Source organism: Phascolarctos cinereus, unplaced genomic scaffold (genome assembly GCF_003287225.1).
Source record: "Phascolarctos cinereus isolate Bilbo 61053 unplaced genomic scaffold, phaCin_HiC Scaffold_3;HRSCAF=262, whole genome shotgun sequence".
NCBI classification, from domain to species: Eukaryota; Metazoa; Chordata; class Mammalia; order Diprotodontia; family Phascolarctidae; genus Phascolarctos; species Phascolarctos cinereus.
In genome coordinates, this window is record NW_027555736.1 from 53,491,247 (window position 1) to 53,504,020 (window position 12,774).

Below are 12,774 nucleotides of genomic sequence, written 5' to 3' on the forward strand. Positions count from 1 at the left end.
TTCCCATTTTATACTAATAGAAGTTGTCTTTACATTTGTATATATACGTGTGTGTGTAAAATATATATATATAAAATGAAGCTATCTCCTTTTCTCAGTAAACTGAACAGTGTTATTCTTTAAAGAGGATGTAAATTCTATTTAATAATGGTATGCTGATACCTTTCCAATAGCTTTTTATACAAGTATGCATACATAGTTTTCACTTGCCATTATTTTGCAGGTATCTTCTTTAAGCAAATGACCCCAACAGCCACCACCTCCATTTGGCTGTTGGAGCCCAAGCTTTGTTTGTTGGCTCCCCATTGCTATTTTCAGCCTGATCTCAGAAACAGCAAACCTACTGTGATGTATAAGTCCAAATGGTATGGTCTAGATGAGGATCTGAGGCATTAATTGTATGTCATTTTATTCACAACAGCCAATTCCAGAAAGGAAAAAATGCCTCTGTTGTTGTGAAAGACATATTATGGGGATAGCGCTCTTTGTAAACCCCAAATGGTACAGAATGATAGCCTAAATGACAATGGGGGCTGAGGCTGAAAATATGACCTGCCTGGGAGAGATGAAATCATAGGGAAAGTTTTCAAAATGCAAAGAGGTATCCTCTTCCCCAGCCTGCTTGGCTTTGCTGTTGTCGCATGTCATGCATGGATGGAGCTGCTGCTCTCTCAGGGGAGCAAAAGCTTCTGGGAAGCTTGTTTATTTCCTTAATCCCTCCTCCTTTGTGATCTTTTTTTTTTAATGTCAAATCCAAAATGGAAACCCTTTAAATATAATGATTATCACATGGATAATCACCTCCATTAGGAACCATCCTGCTTCCCTCTCCTAACCTCAGCTATTCTCCACGTGTCACGGCCACTCCAAGGTTGGATTTTCACCTGACTGCTTTATTAGATATGGGAAACTCAGTCTTTGGTGCCCCGGGCAGCACAGATGGGGACTGCTTGTTTCCTTTTCTCACTTTTGCTATGAAAAGACACTGGGAAGCCCTCTTCATTATAATCTGGTTAATTTTCTTGGAAGTGCAATTGATGTTTGGAACCTTTCTTACTTCTTTGCCCAGAGTTACAGCCCCACCCACACTCCCAGTACTCTTAGGCCTTCAATGCCCAGAGATTAGAATTCTGCTTAAAATCCTCACTATGCCAAACTGTCCCAGTGTTGCTGAGTTTGATTGAGAGGGAAAAATAAAATAAGTATTGTTACTTCCCTAAGCCAAAAACACCTTCAGATCAGAGTTAGGGAAAGTCAGCAGTGATAGGAGCCATCTGCCTTCTCTAATGGAGTGATGAGGGTTCCAGACCCAAGATCAAAGGAAGGTGGGAGGAAGTCCAAAGATAAGATCTTTTGAAGGCTCAGAATAAAGTGCTTAACCATTCTGATGACAGGGCCCATAGTCCTTGCCATTTTAGGAGACTCTGAGATAGAAAATGGAAGTAACCTTTTTTGAATGTCTTCCCTTCTCCAATGAGAAGTATATTTGTATCACTGTTCTTTAGAATCCTTTGTTATTACCATTATTCTAGTTTAGCAATAGTTAAACAAAGCTGCAAATGACTTGTTGCAATAGAAAAAGTAATGCTATGATGCAACTGGTCTCTCTCAGCTTACCTGATTTTGTGCAGTTTTGTGTGATCCTTTCTTGTTGATTTGCTTTTGAGCATTGTGTTTTATTAGTTTTATCCCCCTCCTGACTCCCCAAATTCCCCCTCTTACCCTTGTGTCTCAGTCCTCTGGAAGTCTTCCATGCCCATAGTGAAGTTCTACATAAATAAATAGTTGTCTTTTTATATGAGAATGAGCTTAGCTAATCACATGGCAGCTTGGGAAAACATGGCTTTGATAGAGTTTGATCCTTCCACTCTTCTTTGACAGCTAGGCCAGCAAGTGTCATTGACTGTGTGATGTACAAGAAGGAGTGCTATCGTAAACAAATTGTCCAAGTGGCTAACCTTGCCTGGACCTACTTGTCAAGGCCACGATTCAATTGGGGGGGGGGGGCGCATTGGGGAGGGGATCAACATCAGCTTAGGCTAACCTGGTCAGCCTCATGTTTCTCTAGCAAGCAGCCTGAGGAGTTATGCTTTCCAGCTTATCACTTTTTATTAACTTCAATGTCCAGCTGTAATCATCCGCTTTGCCCTTTCCGAATTCTCAAAATGGCCCTCCAGATCCAATCTGTATGATTCAGTAGGAGGGAGAGGGTGTGTGTGCACGCTCGCTCCCACTCAAAGCTTTGCTAATGTGTTATCTAACACCTAGGTAGTATTGAAAGCGGTGGTCCAAACCCAGACTCTCCTTTCTCCCTTACATGGCTTGGAGAAGCAGTCATTTCATTCTAGTTGGATCTGCTCACTACCCTGTTAGGCTCAAAGCCCATCCTTCTATTAATATCTCTTGGCAGAGATAATTTGGAGGAATGTAAGTTAAGATGTAAAGGCTCTTGACAGTTGTCTGCAATATTTTTTCATATTAAAGAGAGAAGCAGATTGGGAAGTGAAATTGCTACCATTTTTTATCAGCCTTGGATTTAAAAATATGGGCATGAAACAAACAGGTTTGATCAGTAATAAAAAGAAAGGGGGTTGACTGCCTGGATGTATTTCTGCCATTTGTTATATTGCTTTCACCTGTAATTAAGGCTTATTATATCTAATATGTCCCTTGGATTGTGCCATTAGCATTAAGATTTTTGTTAAACCCCATGAGACCTCAGATTATTTTTAGGTTTAACTTTTGGACGTCTAAGGTCACATAGTAAAACCGTGGTGGTTTTGTTTGTGATTAAAGGTGTAGCTGTCAGTCTGTTTCTCTGGTTTGAAGTGGTTGTCTTCACTGACTGAGGTCATATCACCTGCACTCAATGTGGCATCCACATGAAAACATGTCCTGCATCTTCTCCATTTGACCTTGTGAAATCCATGGCAGTTATGTTGCCTTGGGCAGGGGTGGGGAACAGGGTGGGTGGGGGGGATCTTTTCAATACCAGCATCAAAATGGCACTCTCTGGGTACATGGAGATAATTGTGTCAAAGGAAGACGTCTTGGATGCGCTTCAGCATGGGTTATTTCTTCATTATCTAGCACTTTATAATTAACTGTTCCTTTTCTTATTTCAGGAAGCCGCCACTTTTGCTAGAGAGCAAGGCTTCGAGGTGAGTTAACCCACAATTGCACACTAAACAGATCCTAAAGGTTTTTTCTTGCTGATAATGAAGTTCTTTTGGACAGTGATTGATGTGCTATTATACTCCCCGAGCTGCACCGCCGTTGCTATGGAAACCTGGCAGTCGTCATGGTTTCTTTGTTCTGCCAGCACAGTGTTATGACGCACTCTGCTAGGTCTGCACCCAACATCGCCTACAGATGTTATTTATTGAATTTTGAAAAGCCTCTTGGGAAGCCAAGAGGTTGGGCACGATTTCAAGCTGCCTCTGCAGATATGGGGCCTGTCAGTTGGCTCAGTTAAAAAGCTACCTCATTAGCTGCATTACACTCCATGAAGATCCGTGGCTGCAGCAGTGGCAGGGCAAGACTAAAGCGTGGAATAGGACACTGTTGAAATAACTTCAGCCCTGCCACATATGCATTCTCATTATGCAAATTAATTTCAGAAAGGTTGTATTTAAAGTTGTTAGGAACTGATTAATTTAAACCCTCACTTACATAAACTGCCTGTTTGGGGGAGGGGTGGAGGTTACATAATGTAAAATACACAGAAATAGGATCACTGCCACCACCCCAATCATAGATTAACTGAAGTAAACACTGGTGCTCAGCAATGATGTACAAAACCTCAATTCCACTTGCCTGTGAGTTTTAATCTTGACGAGATATTTTTTCAAGAGGCTCTGTGGGGTTATTATTGACTCCAATCAGATCGCAGTCATTGCCAAATGATTAGCTATGGAATATAGCCTCACAATATGATGTTGGAAAACACAGCTCCTAATTTGAAGCCAGGTTAACTGAGGGGGAGGAAATCCATTCTGACTGTCAGATTGAGTGGGCAGGTCTATGTATAATTCTGTGTTCTGTACAATACCTTAGTATGCCATTCAGCCCAAATGTTAAATAATAAAGAACTTGTTTAAATCTGAGCGGTAGGGGGAAGAGTGGAGAAGGATACACAAACCTTCACCTTGTATTCCTACTACCCAAGGAAGCCAATGGAGGGTGATTGAGTGATATTAGCATAACCCAGTTTGAGCCTCTCAGAAGAAAGTGGTGTGTGAATTTGTGATTATCTTGGTATTAAAAGGTAGAAATGGCTAGTTTCTGTACTCAAAGGAAGCATACATTTCACCCATGTCACTACACTTGACAGTGAAACCCGGGGCCTTTTGTAGATGAGGATGATGAGGCCTGGAGTGTAAGTAATTGCTTAGCTGCCAAAGGTCACACATTAGCACCCTGGAGAACTCTCTGGGGATTCTGGTTCCAAATCCTGGACCCTGACCCCCAGAATCTCGCCTTGTGAGAACTGAGATGCTGGGTCAGTATGTGTTTGCATGTTTGTTTCAAGGTAGTCTCCTTGATGGAGATGATGAGCATGCACTCATTTTTTTTCATATTTTGCTTCACTTTATAATTTCTCAAACCATTAATAGGCCAGCAAGATTAATGCAGCTGGGAGAATGTTCATCTGAGTAGACAAATGTTTAGATCATTAGAATACAAATATTCCTGATACATTTTTTAAAAGTTGAGATGATGGTGATGATGATGAAAAATTGTCATATTAAAAATAGATGCCCTAGGTTGCCATATACATCAGAAATCTTTAATAGATAGAATCTTGTGGAATGCAGATCTCTCATTTTCCATCAGGCTCCTTTTCTGTTGTATCTTGTGTTTTTTAAAATGTATTTTGGATTTGTTCTGTCAAATAAAACACATTTTATAGATGCTTAGAAATATAACGTGTAGCATAATAAATGAGCTTGATCCCAAAGTAGCTAGACAATAAAAAAGAGAAAATAGTTTATTAAGCTTGCCCATTTTATGTTTGTATTGCCCTCTTGAGCTCAAGTTCTGGATGTGCCTGGTTTAAATTCAGCTTTAGTGACACGCTGTTCTCGCTGTTGTCTGTTAACCACCATCATATTAGCTTTTCTATTAGTACTTAGAGATGCCAGTGTGGGCTTCCTCTGGTCATTTTATGTCTGCCATATTTGATTGCAGCATCTAGCAAAGTGCGCAGTGATTATGATTCTTTACCTGATTAGCTCTTTACAGGGCAAAAACTGACCTGTCAGTTGTGTGGACGGTGATGTGTAAGATTGATGGATTTACAGCATTATCAGTGACAGTCTTCTTTCTCCCTCCCTGGGTTTGCAAAAAACCGAATTGTGTAAACATGGGCCACAAGTAGAATAACCTCAGTTAGGCATTTCATTAATAACAACACTTAATTGCCTATGGGAGAAGCTCCATGATTTCATAATGCCACATCCAGCAAACAATAATATGGAAACCTTAGCTTAAGGGCTCGATATTGCTGACAAGCACAGGCTACTTCACCCAAACAGTCCTAAGTACGATGAGACCCTATCATGGGTCTGAAGCCTTTTTGGACTCTTTGGACTCTCCGTCTGAACCCTCCTTCCCTTTTCCTCTGAATTTTGTCAGAGAGTAAAAAAGTGTAACTTGTAGGCTCAAGAAGAAAGGGAAGAGGGAAAGCATTTATCCTTTTCAACACCACTGTCTCTGTATCCTTCAATTACAATTTGTATTCACCAAGAATTGGTCCCAGTTGGATCCCAAAGAACTTGAGCTCAAGAGGGCAATAAAAACATAATATTTGCTGCCACTGATCTATCTGCTGAAAGAGCCACTCAAATTTTAAAAAATAGTAATAATAATGTTTAATCATCAGGAAATGTCCACAGTGTTATTGTTCCTGACATTCTACTTAGCATCTTTGTAAATTTGGGATAATGCTTCTTTAAAAAAAAAAAAACCTCTTCAATCTCTAAAATGGATTCAGTAATTTACAGTAAAAAAGAGACAGCTAGCAGGGTACTGGAGAGTGAGATAAGAATTGGAGCCGGGCAGAGCAAAAAGCAGAAGAGAGAGGGTATTTTTATGGAAGTGATGGGAAATTGCTTGGTACCTGATTTAAATGACAGCCCTGCTAAGAATTTAAAATGACAGTACTTGGGGGTAAAGTTTCACAAGGTCTTTTATTATTCTAGAAACTCAGTTCAAATGGGAATGATTTTTAAAATATACCTTATTTTGAGAATGTGATGCTTAAAGATTTATATTTTTAGAACTTACATCAAATAAAATTGGGCAATTTAAAAGTGTGTTCCATTTATAGAAGCCCTTAAAATCTTTATTAAAAATTGTTTTGAATAAAATGAAAAGAGGGGAAAAGTCCACAAAAGTTCCAGTACAAAAGTACTTAATTTTATCATTGTCTGTGAATGAAGCATGTGCTGAGTGATTAAGAGGTCAGACTTTCTTTGCTGTGCAGTTTGTTTTCTCTTGCTATGAGCCATGTCTATCTGACTCGGTTGGTGGCAGTGATTCTGTAATATGTGGCCGCCTGCTTTGTGAATCCCTGAAGTGTATTTTTATAACCAGTCCAGAGTCTGGGATCAGAAACCTTCCCGCTCCTCTACCTGCCTGTACACCTGTAAGAGTAAGGGTCAGGAAGACCAGATTGAGCGCTGAAGCACTGTGATGCAAAGAATCCTAGAGAATTCCTGAGAAAAGGGTCCAGGCCTCCAAAAGTTACCCCCACAGAGGAGAGGAATGGCCATGCAGAGTAACTCTATGCCTGCAGGATGATGGAGTAAATCCTTCCAACCTCCTTGAAATTCACAGAGTGCTTCTTTCCAGGGAGTCCAATAACCCCATTGTCATTCTCGGTTGTGCTCCATATTCCTTAACGAAACAACCCAGGTCCTGCTAGAAGACCACAGTGTTGGATCCTTAGGCAAATTCTCATAGTGTGAAGAAGGATCCATGCAACTCAGAAGAAGTGAAAGGGATGGTTACTTGTTTGTTTTTTCTGATTCCATCTATGTAAGATGCTCCCTGACATAGCATATTAACTTCAGATCTCTTAAGTAGATTCCCGTCTTTTTGGAAAACGCTTAGTATTATGATCAATTGAGGCAGCATTTGGGGAACGTCAGAAATAGCATTCTGCTGGTGTTGGCTTTCCCCCCAGCGGTATTCAGCTTTTGTATCTGTGACCACAATAGTGGGCTGGAAGGAACAGTAAGTTTGCAGGTGAAATAAAACACAAAAGTGCATATCAGCATATTGAAAGAAGAGGTCAGACTTCAGAATGATCACAATAAATTGGAGAGGAGAACCATCTAGCTGTCCAAAGAACCCTGCTAATTAGGAAATGTGCAAGCAAAGGCACTTGGGGTAGGGGCTCATGGACAGAGACCGACCTCATAAGAGCAAGACAAGGAATGACTTCTTAGGATTATAACAATGAAATTAAAAGTCATGGCTGGTCATAAACTAGACAGGAATTGGCTGGGTAGTACCCTTAAAAGAAAGGGTAGAGGCAGCATGTTTCTAAGATGTATAGATTAATTTTGTTACATACATTTCATAGGCAGATTCTCAGTACTTATTGCTAATGAGAGACCCTTGTGTCTGTAGAGTTTAGGAGCCAAGTTCTAGATGTGGAGAAATTGGGGAGAGTTTAAGGAAAAGTTATGCAGCTATGTAAAGGTCTGCAGAGCAGTATACATAAGGAAATATTCAGTGAAGTAGGATTTAGCCTGGAGAAGAGAAGGCTGCGGAGACCCTTAACAGTACTTTCTGGTTTTCTATGAGCACAAGGAATGACTGCTTTGTTTTGTTTTTATTCTCAGTTAAGTGGGAGTAGAGGAAGTGTTCTGAAGCTTCTTTGTGAGGAATGTGAGTTAGGCACTTGGCCATGGCTGACATTGTTACGCCCTAGAATGACTGACTGACAGATGTAAGCATTTTTCTAAATGTCTCTAAATATAAAACAGCAGAAAGCTGCATGTGAATCTTTACCTGTTGGCTTATCTACAGGCAGGAGAGCAGTTTAAATGACCACAAACATTCTTCTAGCCTTGTGCTACCTTTATTCCAAGATTTGTTCTGGGTTCTTTACTGTGACCCAAGTGGAATGCCTGTTGAGAGAAGACCTCTGATACTGGAGCTAGGACAGACCCAGGTTCATTTTCTCGCTCTCTGACCACACCATAGTCAAGTCACTTAGTGTCTCTGAGCCCCAACTCCTCATTGTAAATGGTGATAATAGTACCGGATTCTCTACTTCAGAAGCTTGTTGGAAGGGAAGTGTTTTGTGCATGTTTAAGCTCTGTATAAATATTAGATTATAAAGCTCCTGAGGACAGATAGTAAGTTTTAGTTGAACTTTTTATCTCTCCCAGCACTCAGCATAAGTGTTCTGTACGTTCCTAGGCAGCTGATGGGTGCAGCAGATAGAGCACTGGAGGATAGGCGTGGAGTCAGGAAGAACTGAATTCAAACAGGGCTTCAGACGCTAGCTGTGTTACCATGGGCAAGTCATTTAACCTCTCTGCCTCAGTTTTCTCATGTGTAAAATAAGTACCATAATAGCACCTACCTCCTGGAGTTGCTGTGGAGATAAAATTACATGATATCGGTAAAGACTTTTGTAAACCTTAAAGTACTATGTAATACTATTATTATTGTTATTATTAGGTGTTTAATCATTGTTTGTTGGATGAACGAGTGAACTCCTCTGAACACCTTCAAGACTTAAAATGACTGGTTTCCTTTTTTCCCATTCTCCAAATTTGTAGAGGTCAATCTTTCATCCAAAAAAAGAGCTTTAGTCCCTGTTATATCAAGCACGTATTTCAAATGAGGATCAAAGAAAAATCCTCATATTCTGGAGATGAGATTTTTAAAATTTCAATAGAAAAGTCTTCTCTCCTGCTGTGCAGATATGTTCTCTGTCCTTTTTTCATTAGTGGGCTGCCATCACATCCTTTTCCATTTATCCCTTGTACCTCAGTGCTGTGGCGATGGGAGTTACCTTTCCTGTTCTGTTAGCATGTTCGTTGACTCTACTTTCAAGTGCATGCCAAGAGACTTTCTGAGGACTGTGTTTTATCTCTAACAAGCATGCAGGCCATACAAGAGCCCCAAACTTTTTCCTGAACCCATTCTCAAAGTAGAGTGTCAGACTTTGTGTCAAGCCCACAGCCTGTTGAGAAGATGGAGGGATTTGAATGCATAACTTTCATCATTACTGCAGCTCTGGTTTTTGAAAGGAAGATAACGAAGATGATCCTGATTCAGCCCAACACCTGCACTCCAAAAAACTGAAGGTTAAAGCTCTATGGCCTCTGAAATCTACTCATAAGCAGCAACTGGAAGTGAAGCTGAGATGATGGCAAGGCCAGCAGGCCCCTGCCCAGGATGAGGTGGCCTGCTTGGCATGGGGCAGGGGCCGTAGCACGGCTTGGGTTGTGAATGCTCCTCATTCTGGGCACATCCCCTCTTACTTCCTTAAGTGTCAGCATGCAGATATTTCATCCAGGATTCCCTCCTGCCTTCACTGTCATTGGTCCTCTTCAAAATGAAGGACAAATAACAACAGCAACAACATTAGGTGCCTGCTTCATGCTAGGCGCTGTGCTCAACACTACGGGTACAGAAACAAAAGTGGAATATGCTCTGCACACTTCTGTGGCACCCTAGAGGGCATCGCAGTGCACAGAGCACTGACCTGGAGTCCAGAAAATCCAGCCTCAGATACTTATGAGCTAGCTGTGTGACCCAGAGCAAGTCACGTAATCATTTTCTGCCTCAGTTTCCTCATCCATGAAATGGGGATAATGGGTCATTGTGAGAATGAAAGTTGAAAATATTTGGAGAGCTTTTCCCCCCACCTCTGTGATTTCCCTAGGTGTTGGGGAATTCTTGGTGAGGAAGTATCTAGCAAATCTTAAACTACTTTTCAAACAATAGTTCTTAGAACATTGCCTGAGCCATTGAGATATTCAGTGATTTCTCTAGGGTCACAGTATGTTTTCAAGGGCTAGAACCAAGGTCCTCCCAACTCCATGACTAGCTCTCTGTTCACTAAACCATGTTGCCTTTCAAGTTGAAAAATAAATTCAAAGCAAATATAAAGATGGGGGGAGGGGTGCATGGCTGTGTAGGACACTAGGGACCAAGAGGACCAGGAAAGATCTTGTGTAGGAGAAGGTGCTCGAGCAGAACCTTGAAGAAAGGCCAAGATGAGTAGAGAGTACATTCCAAGGATGAGGGACTGCCTGTTCAAAGGTGGAAAGAAGGAGTAAAATGTCATGTACCAGGTAACAGCAAGAAGGTCATTTTCCTGGTGTGTAGAGTGCAGCTATGCATGGAGTCCACAGAGGGAGGCTGGGGCCAGATTGGGAAGGGCTTTGAAGGACAAATGAGTGTGAATTTATCTCAGTAGCAGCAGGGAGCCCCTGAACATTCTTGAGCAGAGGAGTAGTAACATGGTCAGACCTAAGCTTTAGGAATATCTGTGTGAGGGCTTTGTAGAAGAAGGCTTGGGAGGGGAGATGCTAGAGGCAGGAAAACTAATTAGGAGGCTGTTAACCCAAGGAAACTTGCCTATTTTACCTCCATGGCTCCTTCCCAATCATCTCACCTACAAGTCATTTGCCTTTAATTCCTTATTTTTTGTTGTTCAGATGAGGTGGTGGGACTAGGAGAGAGAGATAATAAACCCAAGTGAACAAACGGATAATTTCTTTGAAATGGCTTCCCGTGATTCCTGTTGTCCATCTACCTTTGGTCCCCTCCTCTTCTAAACATGTTAGGTTTGTATGTCGGTCTCCTCATAACTAAGGATAATAAAATGTGAAACCACTTCCTGCCCGCCTGAAATTTCCAGGCCAACAGCTTTTGTGATGGAAAGGGATGCCTCCATAGGGATGGCACTGAGGGGTTAGGGGTGGGGGCAGAAGACTGTGGAGCTTCAGAGCTAGACATGGAATGTTGGGAGGAACAGGCAGGACCAGCTGGAGTAGAAGCCCTCCAGAAAAGACATTTCTGTATTTGATGGCAATTATTTCAGCTTTGTGTTAGAGCAGTTGGTTTAGCTACGATATTATTTCCAAAATTAAGTCAATAGCATCATCATATTGTGTAAACCTCTGAAAGAATGAAATATCCTCCCTGCTTTGCAAATCACCCAGTCTATCTTATTCTCATAAGCAGCAAAATCTTTGATCTGTTAATAAAGTTCTGTTCTCCTGTACTGGTTATAAAATTTCCTTTTCATTTCTATTAATAGACTGAAGAAATTAAAGAGATAGCCCGGAAGGCACAAGCCCTGCCAAAGGTGAACTTGAAAAGGCAGCGAACTGTAATCTTCACCCAAGGGAAAAACGATACAATCATGGCTACAGGTACATGCACATATGGGCCGTGTGTGATATATACCATGTTAGAATCATTAATCACATCTTTATCACTTGCCGCAAATTTTACTCTTTCATAATATATTCAAAGTAATGTGTCTAACTTGGGGGGTTTTTTAAATTTTAATAAATAGATTCTGCCTTCTGTTTCTCAACAGCAAAGATTTCTTTTGAAAAGGTGATGTCTTACAAAAAGTTATATTTGCAGGGCCAATCCTAAAACTGTGATTTATTTCGATTTTTCTGATGGGAGATTTTCTCATCATCTAAATGTCTTTGCTGAGAAACTAGAAACACCCTTTCCTGGTGAAGCAGTTGTTGCTTCTTTAGTGTGGTAAGTTTGAGCTTTTGTGAAAATGAAGGAGTGAAATTCAGGACCAAGTGAATTCCCAGGCTTGATGCTGTGGAGTCCGAATTCTCACTTGTCGTTTTCCTTCACTGTCTGTTTCACAGCGCTTTGTGGGAAAGTTGGAAAAGGTATTTTGTCCAGCATGGCCGTCATTTTTACAGCATCAGGGAATGCAGAGTAATGGTGTTGCCAGTATGGTAGCTCTCCTTTTTCATTTGCATTTGATTGAGCATCTGGGTTAATACCATCACTTGGTTGAACATGGAGTAGATCTTCTAGGTAATAAGAATAGCTAGCCTTTATATAGTGCTTTACCATCTACAAAGAGCTATGCGAATGCTAACTTATTTGATCCATACACTCACTCTGGTAAGGAGGGCATTATTATCTCCAATTTATAAATGAGGAAACCGAGGCAAACAAAAGTTAAATGATTTGCCTGGCATCACCCAGCTGGTAAGTATCTAAGGCAGGATTTTAACTAAAGTCTTCCAGATTTCAAGTACTTTGCTACCTAGGTGATACAGAACAAGTGGTTCCTACCTTCAAGGAGCCTTCAGTCTAGTTGGGGAGGGGAGACTTTGGAGGCAGGAAAGGGGCTCTTATTACCTTCAATGTCATGTAAACTTGCCCATCTTGCCTACTTTGCAAAACTAAGTTACAAACAATATAAGATACAAGTTTGTAAATAAATGCTAAATTATATTCACCCAGACTCCGGATACAGAATGAGACATAAATTGTTTAGACATATCCAGTGTTGGAATTTGTTTTGTTTCAGTATGCATATATGTTATAAGGGGGCTTTTTTTTTCTTTTTTTAAATGGAAGTTGGGGTGGGAAGGAAAGAAAATAACTTTTTGTTCATTTAAAAAAATAAAATTTTAATTTTAAAAATCAGCTTTCCCCAAAGTGAGGGAGGCAATAATCTAAGTGCCCCTGCTTTGGTCAGGCTCTTTTCTGTCTATGGATGCCTGATTTTAGTATCGACATTGACAGATG

General features: G+C 40.8%; 1 protein-coding gene across 2 annotated transcripts in view; it reads left to right on the plus strand.

Annotated features, from left to right (window-relative positions):
• Positions 1-12,774, plus strand: part of ADK (adenosine kinase) — a 616,356-nt gene that overhangs the window by 545,256 nt on the left and 58,326 nt on the right. For both annotated transcript variants that reach the window (XM_021006126.2, XM_021006124.2), the window contains 2 exons: positions 3,126-3,161; positions 11,297-11,411. In XM_021006126.2, the coding sequence (XP_020861785.1) occupies positions 3,126-3,161; positions 11,297-11,411 (151 nt within the window). The remainder of the gene's footprint in view (positions 1-3,125; positions 3,162-11,296; positions 11,412-12,774) is intronic.